Source organism: Macrosteles quadrilineatus, unplaced genomic scaffold (genome assembly GCF_028750875.1).
Source record: "Macrosteles quadrilineatus isolate MER2022 unplaced genomic scaffold, UCM_ALF_1.0 Scaffold_54__1_contigs__length_841927, whole genome shotgun sequence".
Taxonomy (NCBI): Eukaryota; Metazoa; Arthropoda; class Insecta; order Hemiptera; family Cicadellidae; genus Macrosteles; species Macrosteles quadrilineatus.
Window position 1 is genome coordinate 583193 of NW_026542647.1, and position 16267 is coordinate 599459.

General features: G+C 37.3%; 1 protein-coding gene across 1 annotated transcript in view; it reads right to left on the reverse strand.

Moving 5' to 3' along the window:
- Window positions 1-537: 537 nt before the first annotated feature.
- LOC129006011 (Krueppel-like factor 6) overlaps window positions 538-16267 on the reverse strand; it is a 112886-nt gene continuing 97156 nt past the window's right edge. Inside the window, exons 4-5 of the mRNA XM_054435099.1 lie at window positions 5122-5511; window positions 538-4365 (exon numbers count right to left, since the gene is read on the reverse strand). Of these exons, the coding sequence (XP_054291074.1) occupies window positions 3802-4365; window positions 5122-5511 (954 nt within the window). The 3' untranslated portion in view covers window positions 538-3801. The remainder of the gene's footprint in view (window positions 4366-5121; window positions 5512-16267) is intronic.

Sequence of the window (16267 nt, forward strand, 5' to 3'; positions counted from 1 at the left end):
TACAACGGCACTCCATGCTCAAAACTGAAAGCTGAAAACCAGGCTCAAATTAAAAATAAGTCTTATAATTTCAACTTGGTGTTATGAAAACTCAAAATTGCATAACTAACTGTAATTATCTTTTTCATTTTTATAACCCTAGAGTAACCTAATAGTATCGTTTTTACTAGGTTATCAACGATATTGTTGTATATTTTGTGTTAGCTCTTACTGTGTGTTTTTATATATAATTTTAAAGAGTTATACACCATACTGAGGAATGCTTGACCAATAAAGGCAATTATTGTCCATATTCAATAGTTCAGAATGAGTGAGTATTTCGTACCTCCATTGGCTCTATGGTATTTGGGTTGTTCTATATAGTCAATCCTATAACTGACATAAATTGACAATAACCCTAAGGCGTTCGAAATGACCTTTGGGATTTTGAAAAAAACCTCATGATTTTTTAACTACTTTCCATAAGTTTTTGTTGATAATAGTATATGCATGGATAACAACATACTAAACATTCAATGGGTAAGAAAAATATTACAATTTAGTTTTAAAACATCCACTTTTATTTCTTTTTTTAAAAGACATATTGGTTGCTGTCAGTTTTCTTTGTAGTTGACATGTATATCTCTAGGCATTGTAATCGTATATTAGCTTAATGTACAACCTAACAAGTCGCAGTACACAAACTTACAACGGCAATCCGTTCAAATATTGCACATGAATTACAGTTAGATTGTATCTAAAGTTTCTACAGTAATTTTGTTTTTATTTTACACTTAAATCTGAAAACTAAATGCTGTAAAATTAAGCTCAACTGTTATATATTTCCGCTAACAAATACTTCAATCTTTTGATCTCAATAACCTTGTGGTCTTGTTGTATTTGGTCACGATAAGTCAAGTTAGTTTATATTCTAAACATAATTTATTAACTATCAATTCAGGCCATCAGATATCCGGTATTTGTCACAAAATAATACTGATGGTATTTTAGCAATAACATAATTCGATATAAACTTTTTACTATGATTTAGCACATTTTCACGGAATTAAGTAAGCAAGTAATGTATTTATGAAAGCTGCTACAATTGTGATTTTGCCGAAAAACTTTATTCGAAGTCAAACCAAAGTTTAAAAATGATTCGTAGTTCATGTATAATTATTAATGTCATGACGAAAACCGTTCGTTCATAAGTGACAAATAAGCTAAAAACAATTGTTCATAATTTAAACTAATTTAAATTAGGTCTAATCAGGTTTGGTAATAATTTCTAGCAGCTAACCTTCATACTTAGTTGTATCTCACAATTATTAATAATAAAATGAAACGTTGTCAATATTTATGTTACGGTTTATAAATATAATATGGCCTTTAAAATGACATGTAGATATTGGCTTGTATTGGTAGATTTTTATAAATTATTAGGATACGAAATGTCTATTTTAATAGACAGATATCGGGTACAAAACTATAGTTGGCTGGAATATGATTTGTGTTTCTTCCTCGATATCTTTCCCAACAGCGACTAGTTCTCAGCCACAAAAGCAATTGATGTACAAAACTGCCTCCCTGTGTAACTATTCACTTAGAACTTTATTTGCTTGATTTTAAAAGCTGAATTACAATAATTACAAATACGGCATCCAATATTTATAAAATATGCAAACCAAGCATTATATTTACACATTTAAAAATCTTTAGTAAGCTAAATTTATTGTATAAAAGTTTTGGTGTATGCTCGATTATTTAATCCAATGTACAACTCTTAGTGAACAAACGTATCACAACGTGTAATAGTTCAAATGTGAATCATAAGCGATAATGAGATCAATGGTAAATAAAATCAATGGCAAGTCAAATAGTGATTCGAATAGGTTGTTGCAACTATTATAATCTGTAAATTAATCAAATTTAACTAAACTAATGAGACTTTGCACTTGATGTTGTATACTTATAAAACAATATTGAACAGTGGGACTACCGTAAATACAATGGCACAACATATGGCAATAACGAAAACACATTAACTTTCAAGTTTCAATAGGTTACATGGCTAACATAGATCTAATGAAGTCAAATGTGATTGGTTTTACGCGAGCTAAGTTCTAGCTGATGGATAAGCTTTATCAGTTGCTGAGTCATCTTCGAATGCTCCGATATCTTAAAGTTAAAGCGGGTCGGTTATTAATTCGATTAGAAATTTAATTAACAAAAAATGATAGAAGTACAATTAATTTAAAAACGTAAAACATGAAATACCATATTAAGCTTAAATTACATAGCCAGGGGTTGCTCCAGGATGGGTGGCGTCAGGCAATGAATACAATTTTGAGCCTCACAGGAAATCGCAGCCTTTGAGCATTTGACTGTATTATTAATATAAAGGAAGTTCAAATTAATAATCATCAAACAAAATATACGGTATAAATACGAGTTTTAGATTTGTCTTTAGCTCTTTTAGGGTGAGGTAGCATGAGACGCTATAGCTCGTAGCAGACGACAACACGTACAGTATCAAGCTCTGATGAAGAGCAGGAGCTTGAAGAGAAAGTCAACAAGGACTGGAAAGTACAATCTTCATAGGGAAAGAAAACATGGCTCAATAGTAAATGCCAAGTCCTTATTAATGGCAATAAAGATCAATTTGATTTGTTCTTAGTATAATCAATTTCAAACTTTAACAAAAAAAACATTATTTTAACCTTTTACTTTTTAAATTTCGGATTTTTTTTATTTACACCAGTAAAATGAGACTTCCTACACGTAGTATAAAATTAAAACTTTTGGAACTCAATGTAGAAAAGTAAATAGTTTAGAGTAATTTGAATAACGTGTTTAAAAACAGAACAAAGTACACTCGGTGACACAATGCACAAGTGCGATGAAATCGGCTGATGCTCCCTAGTGACCGGGTCACCATCACAAGACAATACAACGGGCTGTGAATGTGAATAGGTCGATCTACCGCTTTATCCATCAACTGAACTGCACTCGTCTAAACCGATCAAACGCTTGGCGAAATCACAACTTTGTTGACCTCTAAAACTATTGATGGTAACAAACGACTAATTGCTATGTACAAGAAGTGTTCGGTAAGAGAACTGGGTCGTCCTCGCCTGTCAAACCACACGAGACTTACAAACTTTAAACACTTTAGCGACGAAACGATTCAAATCCCGTTTTAAGGCACGATCCATTTAAATAAATGGGTGATTTTGAAATTGGTATACAACAGCCTGAACTTCGAGTAGTATGACAGACGAGCCAGCCCTGACAGCAGTCTCTTGACAAGACTACTTATGTATCTCTAAGAAGAACTTACACATTACAGGCTGACTTACCTACAGTAACAGTAATGGCACAACAAAATACAATATTAAAATCAATAGACTAATCGATGTCAGATGCAAAGATGAATGACACGTTTTGATTGTACACAGGACCACTCGGCAAGTTTAGTGCGATCGTGATTATGGTAAATAAATACAAGATCGCTCTTCTGTCGCCGACAGTGGTCTCGTAGCTACAGTGTTTCTCCCAATCCTCACGAGAGATGCAACATCCCACAAAGTGTTCAAAGGACTTTAAATAAGAGTTTTAGTGCTTTAGCAAAATATAATATCAAGCTCGAGCAAAATTGGTTTCTACTTTTCAAAAGTTAGATAAAACTACTCATAAATGTTAAATCGGTGACACTTAAATTATCTTTAGGTAATTATTGTCTCTCTCAATTGCTAGTGATCGTAGACTCTGCTCGCGCGGTGGGAGGGAAAGGGGGAGGGTGACGTGAGGGAAGAATCCCTCTCAGATGTTGATATGCCGCTTCATGTGCAGCGAGAGATGGTCGGAGCGCGAAAACGCTCTATCGCAGAGTCTGCACTGGAAAGGACGATCTCCCGTGTGTTTCCTGTAATGTCGAGTGAGCTCGTCGGACCGCGCGAACTTCCAGCCGCAGCCCTTCCACTGACATTGGTACGGCTTCTCGCCCGTGTGGGTGCGGAGATGAGCCTTCAAGTGGGAGGATTTGGTATAGGTCTTGCCGCAGCCAGGATGATAGCAAGAATGTGTGGTCAGTTTCTTACGAGGGAGGGTCCGTCGCTCTCGCTTGCCGCAGGTCTTGTCTAGTCCGTCCTGACTGATGTCTCCTAGACTCGGTGACGACGGCGGGGTCATGACCTTAGCCAGAGGGGTGGATAGGAGGTCGTCACTGTTAAGTCTCCTCGCTAGTTCCGAGGGTACCATGTCTTGGAGTGTGCCAGGGGACGCTGGGGGAGACATTTGTCCGTGGCTGTACTCGCTCTGTTGGCTCGGGAATACCGTCATCAATGCGTTGAAAGTCACAGATCCAGTGGCGTCTATTCTGAACACCTACAAACACAGAGAAGATAATAGTAACAAACAGATTGGGAAAATTTTACAACATCGTAAACATTGCCTATAAATGTTGGTTACATCGTTTGTTGTAAGCGAAATCAAGCTTTATAGCTTTATATGATTGGATAGAATATCCAATCTTATAAATAAGTGTACGTAATCCGAAATCTGAGATATTGGTGGAGAGGATCAATTTGGTTAAAATAATCTTGAAATTTGTTTATGAAATCATAAATGACAACAGGTTTTCTGTAGAGGACGGTTATTGACTAAGCATTTAGTAAATAATGTAATAAATTTGTGGTGATATTAATAATTAGGATAAGAGGATTTCAACTGAAATGTATACCTTGTGTGTGTTAATGTAATACTACCCATAGACAGTGAGTGCAAACATATTTAAACTGTTAAGGTTTTCCATTCCTGTGGCACTAGTCTAAATAGATGTGAAAATTATTATTCTAGTGGTATACACCTTTAAATCATTAACATCTTGCGTTGCATTTACAAATAGTACGGAATAAGTTTAATTTACTCTCTAAAATTTAATCTCGTCATTTTTTAGATTTGAACAAATCTAATGGTTAATTTCCCAGCCAAACACATATTTATAGATGATTTTCAGCTAAGAATTCATTAAAGATTGTATTTTAAAATATAACTCCCATTTTTTTTTGTGTACTGATCATTTAACAACAGAAGTCGGTAACATTTGCAGAGTGCGTTCAGGGAGCAGTTATAATTCAATACCTGATCCTGATCTTGTTGCAGAACCAAGTCTTGTTCACTCTCCAGTTTGAGGGGTCTTTCCTGTTGAAGCACGTACTGCATGCCGGGGTCTTCAGTGTCCAACTTGGTCGACCTGTACTGGAGGCTCTGTTGTTCAGTCTCCAGTTTGATGGCTGCAGACCTCTCTTGCTGCAGAGAGTACTGTAGACTGTGTTGTTCTGCAGCGCTGTTGATGAGCATGTCCAAATCGACAAATTCCTCGGCTTGGTACCCCACGGGCCCCTGGATGACTGCAGCCGTCGCCGTTGTCACTGTTGTCACCGGAACCGTTCCTGACCCGCAGATACTCACTGGTGAAGCTTGAGGTGGAGTAGGCTGTGCTAACAGGAAATTCTCGATGTCTTGCCACATCTACAACACAGACAGGTCGAGAGTTAGTGCCAAAGAACAAATAACTTTTTTAGGAGGAAAATAACAAAACACCCTGCGCATTATATTTTATCAATTAGTAGGAAGTAATACATAAATATGATTTTGATACCTAACTATATTAGTTTGTCAAATTAAATCTCTAGATGTGTACAAGGCCATCTTCTGTAACTGTGAAGAACTATAAGGTGTAAACAAAAACTTTCTCTTTCTTTCTAAAAGAACTGTTCTAAAAACGAAACGTATTAAAATATATAAATGAACCAATATCTCTTTTACCCTACAATGCAATTTAATCTTCAGACCTAATTAAGTTTAGCAAAACCACCGAGAAGGCTCACCGTGATTGTTAAATCAGGGATTAAACTACTAAAAACTCGTACTCTTTACTATGGAAGTCTTGTACCCTAGTTCCTGTGTCTTGTACTGTATAGTAGCCCATGTGTATTTTAACCGTACCGTAGCCCATGTGTATTGTAACCGTACCGTAGCCCATGTATATTGTAACCGTAGTGTGTCTTGTACTGTAGTGCATGTATATTGTACCGTAGTGTGTCTTGTACCGTAGCCCATGTGTATTGTAACCGTACCGTAGCCCATGTATATTGTAACCGTACCGTAGCCCATGTATATTGTACCGTAGTGTGTCTTGTACTGTAGTTCATGTGTCTTGCGTCAAGAGTTCTGGTGCCATGTGCGTTTCTGCCACGAGCCCGCCTCTCACTAGCCGTGGCCCTGACATTTCCCAGCATTGTATTGAAATCAATTAAACCTTTCAGTTTTAATACTTATTAAGCGTTTCCTGTGATTATTTCCTCATACTATAGAGCTTAGAGCAGATTGAATGAAATTGTGGATAGATGTATGTAGTCAACACCCATTTGAAGTACTTTTAGGATTTTTCGAAAAGTTAAGCATTAAAACGTTTGATAAAGTTATTAACATAATAAGTGTCAAAGATGCATAGTGAAAAACTGATTAACTATAAAATAATGGTTTATCGTAAGAGTTAAAAGTGCGAACAACAAATATTGAATACCATTGACTATTAACATATTAAAGGCATATTCTATTCATTCATAGCCTCTTTACATGTTTTCTACTAAATAAATAAAAATCATACATAAATTGAATACAATTCTTTATGCGAAAGGATTAAATCTTTCATGACTAAAGTGTATTGTGATTAAATCAGTTATTAGTGCAACTAGTGAGCAGCGTGGCACTTTTTTAAACGAGGGAAAAATGTTAACTCGGCAAGGCTCGTGCGGCAACTTTAACGAGTTGATAATTATGTACTCAACAAATGTAATTACTGTTTAGGATTTTATAACTGAGCTGCATTATTGGTCGCGAGTAATGTTCATTTCATGTGTATTATTATTAAATTAAAGTAAACTAAACTTATATTACCAATTACCCAACTAGGGTAAAAGAGGGTAAAATATTACCTAACTTGTATTTGTTCAATTTTGTTTTGCTTTGCTCACTACTTTTCCTCACTCCGGATGAAAACTGAATGCAACAGAATTGCCAGAAAAGCGAACAAAGTAACATGTTGAGAACTCAGCTGTTTTGCAAACTAATTATTCTAGAGAGCAAAATGGCACTCCCTATGACAACAGTAGATAAATTGTAAATTGTATTAAGCTACACTTTAAATCAGCATTAGCATGCAGCTACAAATCTTCAGCATGTTTGTCGAGTTTCACTATTTATAACGATGAGTTAAAAAAAATTAAAATGACTTTTCTGGATAGCATATAAATATGTTGTATTACTTCTAAATACTTTTCCCCATAAAGGTTGAATGTTTAGTCACAAAACAATTTAACTAGGTTTGCTACTTATAATTGATGGAACGTAGTCTATGGTAGCTCATTACATTAGTTGTATACTAAAGATCATAAAAACCTGTACCAATTTATTTCAAAAGTACTTATTATGAGTATTATGTTTTCTAGCTACTTGAGCCATATACAATGCAATACGATAATATAATAAATTCTTCGATTCCACTTATAAACTGTGCGATGCAGGTAAAACAAGTTAAATAGCATTTAAAATATAAGATTTTAAGGTAAAAATAATTATATAATAGTTATGTGATGAAATTATACTAGATTCTCTGTTTACCGTTCAGCGTATGTAGGATTGGGATATCAAAATAACTGTAAACATCTTCCTTTTATTGTCATGTGGGTTTACTTCAACTAACTGCCCTAGGGATCCTCAAGATGAAAATAGTAAATCTTATATATTTCTGTATCGTACTGTTTTTTACACATTGTTATATTTTATGTAAAATTAGGATGTTGACTTTGCTATGGGTAAAATGAGTAAATTAATAAACAATTTAAGAGAAAAGTAAATAGAAATACGTTTCGCGGGTCCTGATGTTTTTGGACGGTTAGTTGCTACAACTCTCATGGCTTGGACTGGTGTAAGGTGATAAGCCAAGGAATCGATTGGCTAACATAAACCCCACGTATCACGCGCAGACGCGACCTTTGTAGCTTCAATCTACCCTTAACAAGCAACCCAACAACCACGAGGTGAAATACATTGATTAACCCTGCATGAGAGCTCAACTATTCCATTTACCCTTAACAAGCAACCCAACAACCACGATGTGAAATACATTGATTAACCCTGCATGAGAGCTCAACTATTCCATTTACCCTTAACAAGCAACCCAACTACCACGAGGTGAAATACATTGATTAACCCTACATGAGAGCTCAACTATTCCATTTACCCTTAACAAGCAACCCAACAACCACGAGGTGAAATACATTGATTAACCCTGCATGAGAGCTCAACTATTCCATTTACCCTTAACAAGCAACCCAACAACCACGAGGTGAAATACATTGATTAACCCTGCATGAGAGCTCAACTATTCCATTTACCCTTAACAAGCAACCCAGCTACCACGAGGTGAAATACATTGATTAACCCTGCATGAGAGCTCAACTATTCCATTTACCCTTAACAAGCAACCCAACAACCACGAGGTGAAATACATTGATTAACCCTGCATGAGAGCTCAACTATTCCATTTACCCTTAACAAGCAACCCAACAACCACGAGGTGAAATACATTGATTAACCCTGCATGAGAGCTCAACTATTCCATTTACCCTTAACAAGCAACCCAGCTACCACGAGGTGAAATACATTGATTAACCCTGCATGAGAGCTCAACTATTCCATTTACCCTTAACAAGCAACCCAACAACCACGAGGTGAAATACATTGATTAACCCTGCATGAGAGCTCAACTATTCCATTTACCCTTAACAAGCAACCCAACTACCACGAGGTGAAATACATTGATTAACCCTGCATGAGAGCTCAACTATTCCATTTACCCTTAACAAGCAACCCAACAACCACGAGGTGAAATACATTGATTAACCCTGCATGAGAGCTCAACTATTCCATTTACCCTTAACAAGCAACCCAGCTACCACGAGGTGAAATACATTGATTAACCCTACATGAGAGCTCAACTATTCCATTTACCCTTAACAAGCAACCCAACAACCACGAGGTGAAATACATTGATTAACCCTACATGAGAGCTCAACTATTCCATTTACCCTTAACAAGCAACCCAGCTACCACGAGGTGAAATACATTGATTAACCCTGCATGAGAGCTCAACTATTCCATTTACCCTTAACAAGCAACCCAGCTACCACGAGGTGAAATACATTGATTAACCCTGCATGAGAGCTCAACTATTCCATTTACCCTTAACAAGCAACCCAGCTACCACGAGGTGAAATACATTGATTAACCCTGCATGAGAGCTCAACTATTCCATTTACCCTTAACAAGCAACCCAGCTACCACGAGGTGAAATACATTGATTAACCCTGCATGAGAGCTCAACTATTCCATTTACCCTTAACAAGCAACCCAGCTACCACGAGGTGAAATACATTGATTAACCCTGCATGAGAGCTCAACTATTCCATTTACCCTTAACAAGCAACCCAACTACCACGATGTGAAATACATTGATTAACCCTACATGAGAGCTCAACTATTCCATTTACCCTTAACAAGCAACCCAACTACCACGAGGTGAAATACATTGATTAACCCTGCATGAGAGCTCAACTATTCCATTTACCCTTAACAAGCAACCCAACAACCACGATGTGAAATACATTGATTAACCCTACATGAGAGCTCAACTATTCCATTTACCCTTAACAAGCAACCCAACAACCACGAGGTGAAATACATTGATTAACCCTGCATGAGAGCTCAACTATTCCATTTACCCTTAACAAGCAACCCAACTACCACGAGGTGAAATACATTGATTAACCCTACATGAGAGCTCAACTATTCCATTTACCCTTAACAAGCAACCCAACTACCACGAGGTGAAATACATTGATTAACCCTGCATGAGAGCTCAACTATTCCATTTACCCTTAACAAGCAACCCAACAACCACGATGTGAAATACATTGATTAACCCTGCATGAGAGCTCAACTATTCCATTTACCCTTAACAAGCAACCCAACAACCACGAGGTGAAATACATTGATTAACCCTGCATGAGAGCTCAACTATTCCATTTACCCTTAACAAGCAACCCAACTACCACGAGGTGAAATACATTGATTAACCCTGCATGAGAGCTCAACTATTCCATTTACCCTTAACAAGCAACCCAACAACCACGAGGTGAAATACATTGATTAACCCTGCATGAGAGCTCAACTATTCCATTTACCCTTAACAAGCAACCCAACTACCACGAGGTGAAATACATTGATTAACCCTGCATGAGAGCTCAACTATTCCATTTACCCTTAACAAGCAACCCAACAACCACGAGGTGAAATACATTGATTAACCCTGCATGAGAGCTCAACTATTCCATTTACCCTTAACAAGCAACCCAACAACCACGAGGTGAAATACATTGATTAACCCTGCATGAGAGCTCAACTATTCCATTTACCCTTAACAAGCAACCCAACAACCACGATGTGAAATACATTGATTAACCCTACATGAGAGCTCAACTATTCCATTTACCCTTAACAAGCAACCCAACAACCACGATGTGAAATACATTGATTAACCCTGCATGAGAGCTCAACTATTCCATTTACCCTTAACAAGCAACCCAACTACCACGAGGTGAAATACAATGATTAACCCTACATGAGAGCTCAACTATTCCATTTACCCTTAACAAGCAACCCAACTACCACGAGGTGAAATACATTGATTAACCCTACATGAGAGCTCAACTATTCCATTTACCCTTAACAAGCAACCCAACAACCACGAGGTGAAATACATTGATTAACCCTACATGAGAGCTCAACTATTCCATTTACCCTTAACAAGCAACCCAACTACCACGAGGTGAAATACATTGATTAACCCTACATGAGAGCTCAACTATGAGATTTTTCACAAGTTTCAAACAACCAAATTACATTTTAAATGTAGTCCTCGCGTCCGGAACATTGGTTCGGAAATACTCAAATTGAAGATTCTGACTGATATTCTGTGCATAATCTAAGAAGTCTTTGTAAGCCCATTTTTAAATTTGTATCACTAGGATAAATCCAAGGGTTAACAAACGACTTTTCCAATGTACCTTTTTGAGTTTAAATACTATTCCTAAGTATTCTCAACATATACCAATTTTAATTTTTGTATGAAAGCTTGCTTTTAGACTTTATTAAGGAAACAAGATATCCTAAGTCTGATATCCTAAGTCGTAATATATAAGATGCTTTTACACATTTAGTAGACTACTCTATATTCACATTTTAAAATACCTCTTATTGAATAAGGCTGCACCCCGTTACAGAAAAACATCATTATATAACATAAATCCAAAATTCCTTATTCTTAAGAACTGGTTAATGGATTCATTCGAAAATATTACAGTGAAAGGTAGATCGGAACTGGTTTGGGTGTTGTATAAAACACAGTCTCCTATCAGAGCGTATTGAGACCAATAATGCATTTATAAGCCAATTGGATTAAAACCATTCATTGTTTCGGAACAATATTCTATAGTTGTTTTTATTCTATCTCCAAAAATATTTTGAATATATTTGTATTTATGATTTATGATATGTCATTATGGTTTCCTTCTATAGATTTATTTTTTGCCTGAGAACGGCTTGAACAAGTTACTCATGGAAATGTTTTGAAAATGCGTTTAATATTTTAAATTTGAATTGTTACCCCACTAAGCGTCGTGTTAGAGTCAATGCTATAGAGGCTGTGTTACAAAAAAGGACAATATTGTTCTGTCAATATAGAGTTTTGTTCACTCTATCGTAATCTCATATTGTTGCAATAACTAGGTGGATCAGTCAAACCATAATTTTTTTTCTTTAATTTATAACGAACAAATGCTATGTATTTTGTTAACATTGAAAAATATATTTTAGAAATGGATGTCATCAGTTAAACTGAATGATATCATAAAGAGCATAGAGACTAATGACATATGCATGGTGAAGAATGAAATATCCGAAAAGTATAATGACAATCGAGGCTTAGTAATTAATTGGGTAGTATTGAATTTTATTTTGATATACAACATGCTTAGATTGTAGACAGGAAATTTCTCTTTAACATGACACCAAGGACGCTGTATTGCAATTGACAGTCAGTAATAGCCTCAAGTCTGTCAATGAGACGGCAAACTGTCATCTTGTCTGTTAGTCATCATTTCTCTTTAACAGGACACCAAGGACGCTGTATTGCAATTGACAGTCAGTAATAGCCTCAAGTCTGTCAATGAGACGGCAAACTGTCATCTTGTCTGTTAGTCATCATTTCTCTTTAACAGGACACCAAGGACGCTGTATTGCAATTGACAGTCAGTAATAGCCTCAAGTCTGTCAATGAGACGGCAAACTGTCATCTTGTCTGTTAGTCATCATTTCTCTTTAACAGGACACCAAGGACGCTGTATTGCAATTGACAGTCAGTAATAGCCTCAAGTCTGTCAATGAGACGGCAAACTGTCATCTTGTCTGTTAGTCATCATTTCTCTTTAACATGACACCAAGGACGCTGTATTGCAATTGACAGTCAGTAATAGCCTCAAGTCTGTCAATGAGACGGCAAACTGTCATCTTGTCTGTTAGTCATCATTTCTCTTTAACAGGACACCAAGGACGCTGTATTGCAATTGACAGTCAGTAATAGCCTCAAGTCTGTCAATGAGACGGCAAACTGTCATCTTGTCTGTTAGTCATCATTTCTCTTTAACATGACACCAAGGACGCTGTATTGCAATTGACAGTCAGTAATAGCCTCAAGTCTGTCAATGAGACGGCAAACTGTCATCTTGTCTGTTAGTCATCATTTCTCTTTAACATGACACCAAGGACGCTGTATTGCAATTGACAGTCAGTAATAGCCTCAAGTCTGTCAATGAGACGGCAAACTGTCATCTTGTCTGTTAGTCATATCTGGCATTGGGACTACGAAAACCAGTTCTTCGTGTGAACATTATTGTCATTCCTATGTCTCATTAGCTATGTGTGCCATTGGAACATCAACATGAATATCATCGGGTGCAACATTTACAGTTTTTTAGAGTTATACAGTTTTAATAACCATTCATAAAAACCTGATGGTTTTGAAAAATAAATATAGATAAGTGATTGAAAAAGTATTTTCAATAATAGGACCACCAATCTTTCACAGTGTGCTGCGGCGGTTGGGTTGGGTTTGATTAGGTTAGTTCAGTTTAATTTGGTGATGGTGACAAAAAAACATTTACAAAAACAAAAGTTGTGATCTTGTGTATTGTTAAGGAGGTAAGCTTATTAAGTTTTTTTATTCACACCCAATTATAATGATTTTTTGGGGGAAGGGATAATCCTGCAAACTGTTACAGCAAACAGCATTATAACTGCGCTCTGCCGTAGTTTCCGCAATCATAGGCCGTAGCACAACTCACAGCTTCGTAACCGGTTTTCAAAGGTGTGGAAAAGCATGCTAGTTAATAGCTAGCAACAATGCGAGGATAGGTGTTCGTGAGTTTTTGCTTGGTACGTTCAGGAACGGTAACAGTCGAGTAATCTCTCAAGAATCTGGTTGTCTACTGATTTGTTCTGCGGAGGGATTCTTAATATAGACATAAACAACATTGTGCGTATTACGTAAACTTAAAAGACGAAGCGAAAGAAACGTTACGCATAAAATCTGTGCGTTAAAAAAGGCTTAAAAGGTTAAGGTTGCGTTAAAAGGGGCATGAATTAATTACCGAGTATTGGTCTTCGGGAGATGGCCACGGCATTGTTAGCGGAATTCGTGGCAATCCATGTTCTGAGAAAACTAAAATTCGACCCATGTTTTCAACTAATTTGAAATTGGTCCCAAAAATGGACACGACTGCAACACACACGAAACGTCGTTGCCTATCTTTGCCATAACAAAAAATGCCCCGTGGCTGCGGGTTCAAGGTGTAAATTGCCGAGAGTTGTATGGCCATACATTATTGTATAATTGTTTGTTTATTGTCGTTATTTATTCGTCTCGTTTATGTGTTTTGAAGACTTTCACACATTCTCCAAGGAGCGACAACCACGTCTACGCTTGACAATGACACCATAAGTGAGTCGAAACCGGTAGCCATGACTACCAAAGATTACGTTGGCAACAAGGTATTTAACCTCTAGATTAGTAATATTGCAACGTTCAATATAAATGTCACATAAAAGTCATACTTAAACATGACGGCATATCAAAAAATAATTCCAGTTACATTCGATGAACATTTCTTAGCATTAAATAATATTACATGTTGATATTTTTGTTTAAATGAAAGATAAATCTTATTCTTGAAGATTTCAATACAATTCAAACTAAGAGTGGTTTTAATTAATATTTGAGCCATATTGATATATGTGTTGAGTAGAGTAGAATAGTAAATGTAATTACTAGTACCGAAAGTGGCATTTTCCGAAGCGCTCTCAAGTATCATGTGTGGGACAAAGCTGAACACATGAAACCCAAATTTCACGTACGAGGCGATACCGAGGACGGGAAGAGTTGGAGCAAGTGCTAGAAAATCACGTCTGACGTCTGGTACAAGTAATGAACAATACTTTACGCCACAACGCTAAAATACTCACATACAGAATCACAGACTTCAGCTAAGTTTAAACTATCATATATTTCCTAATAACACACTTTAATACTTTAAATTGAAATGGTGACCATACGAAGGTACTGTAGGTATTTCAAGCCAAGTATGAATGGAGATGAGTAGTGCGATCTTGTAGTCTTGTTACTGACATTTTTCTTATATAACAATATAAGCAAAAATTTATTCGGGTATATAGTTTCAGTAATCAGGTGCATTTCAGGTTGTGCTTGGGTATACAGTTTGAGTAGTCAGGTGCATTGCTGTTGTGCTTCAATATACAGAGGTGCATTGCAGGCTGTACTTGGGTATACAGTTTGAGTAGTCAGGCGCATAGCAGGCTGTACTTGGGTATACAGTTTGAGTAGTCCGGTGCATTGCAGGCTGTGCTTGGGTATACAGTTTGAGTAGTCAGGTCCATTGCTGTCGTACTTGGGTATACAGTTTGAGTAGTCCGGTGCATTGCAGGCTGTACTTGGGTATACAGTTTGAGTAGTCCGGTGCATTGCAGGCTGTACTTGGGTATACAGTTTGAGTAGTCTGGCACATTGCTGTCGTACTTGGGTATACCGTTTGAGTAGTCAGGTGCATTGCTGTCGTACTTGGGTAAACAGTTTGAGTAGTCCGGTGCATTGTAGGCTGTACTTGGGTATACAGTTTGAGTAGTCCGGTGCATTGCAGGCTGTACTTGGGTATACAGTTTGAGTAGTCTGGCACATTGCTGTCGTACTTGGGTAAACAGTTTGAGTAGTACGGTGCATTGCAGGCTGTACTTGGGTATACCGTTTGAGTAGTCAGGTGCATTGCTGTCGTACTTGGGTAAACAGTTTGAGTAGTCCGGTGCATTGTAGGCTGTACTTGGGTATACAGTTTGAGTAGTGTGGTGCATTGTAGGCTGTACTTGGGTATACAGTTTGAGTAGTCTGGCACATTGCTGTCGTACTTGGGTATACAGTTTGAGTATTCAGGAGCATTGCTGTCGTACTTGGGTATACAGTTTGAGTAGTCCGGTGCATTGCAGGCTGTACTTGGGTATACAGTTTGAGTTGTCTGGCACATTGCTGTCGTACTTGGTTATACCGTTTGAGTAGTCAGGTGCATTGCTGTCGTGCTTGGGTATACAGTTTGAGTAGTCAGGTGCATTGCAGGCTGTACTTGGGTATACCGTTTGAGTTGTCAGGTGCATTGCTGTCGTACATGGGTATACAGTTTGAGTAGTCAGGTGCATTGCAGGCTGTACTTGGGTATACAGTTTGAGTAGTCAGGTGCATTGCAGGCTGTACTTGGGTATACAGTTTGAGTAGTCCGGTGCATTGCAGGCTGTACTTGGGTATACAGTTTGAGTAGTCAGGTGCATTGCTGTCGTACTTGGGTAAACAGTTTGAGTAGTCCGGTGCATTGCAGGCTGTACTTGGGTATACCGTTTGAGTAGTCAGGTGCATTGCTGTCGTACATGGGTATACAGTTTGAGTAGTCCGGTGCATTGCAGGCTGTACTTGGGTATACAGTTTGAGTAGTCCGGTGCATTGCAGGCTGTACTTGGGTATACAGTTTGAGTAGTCCGGTGCATTGTA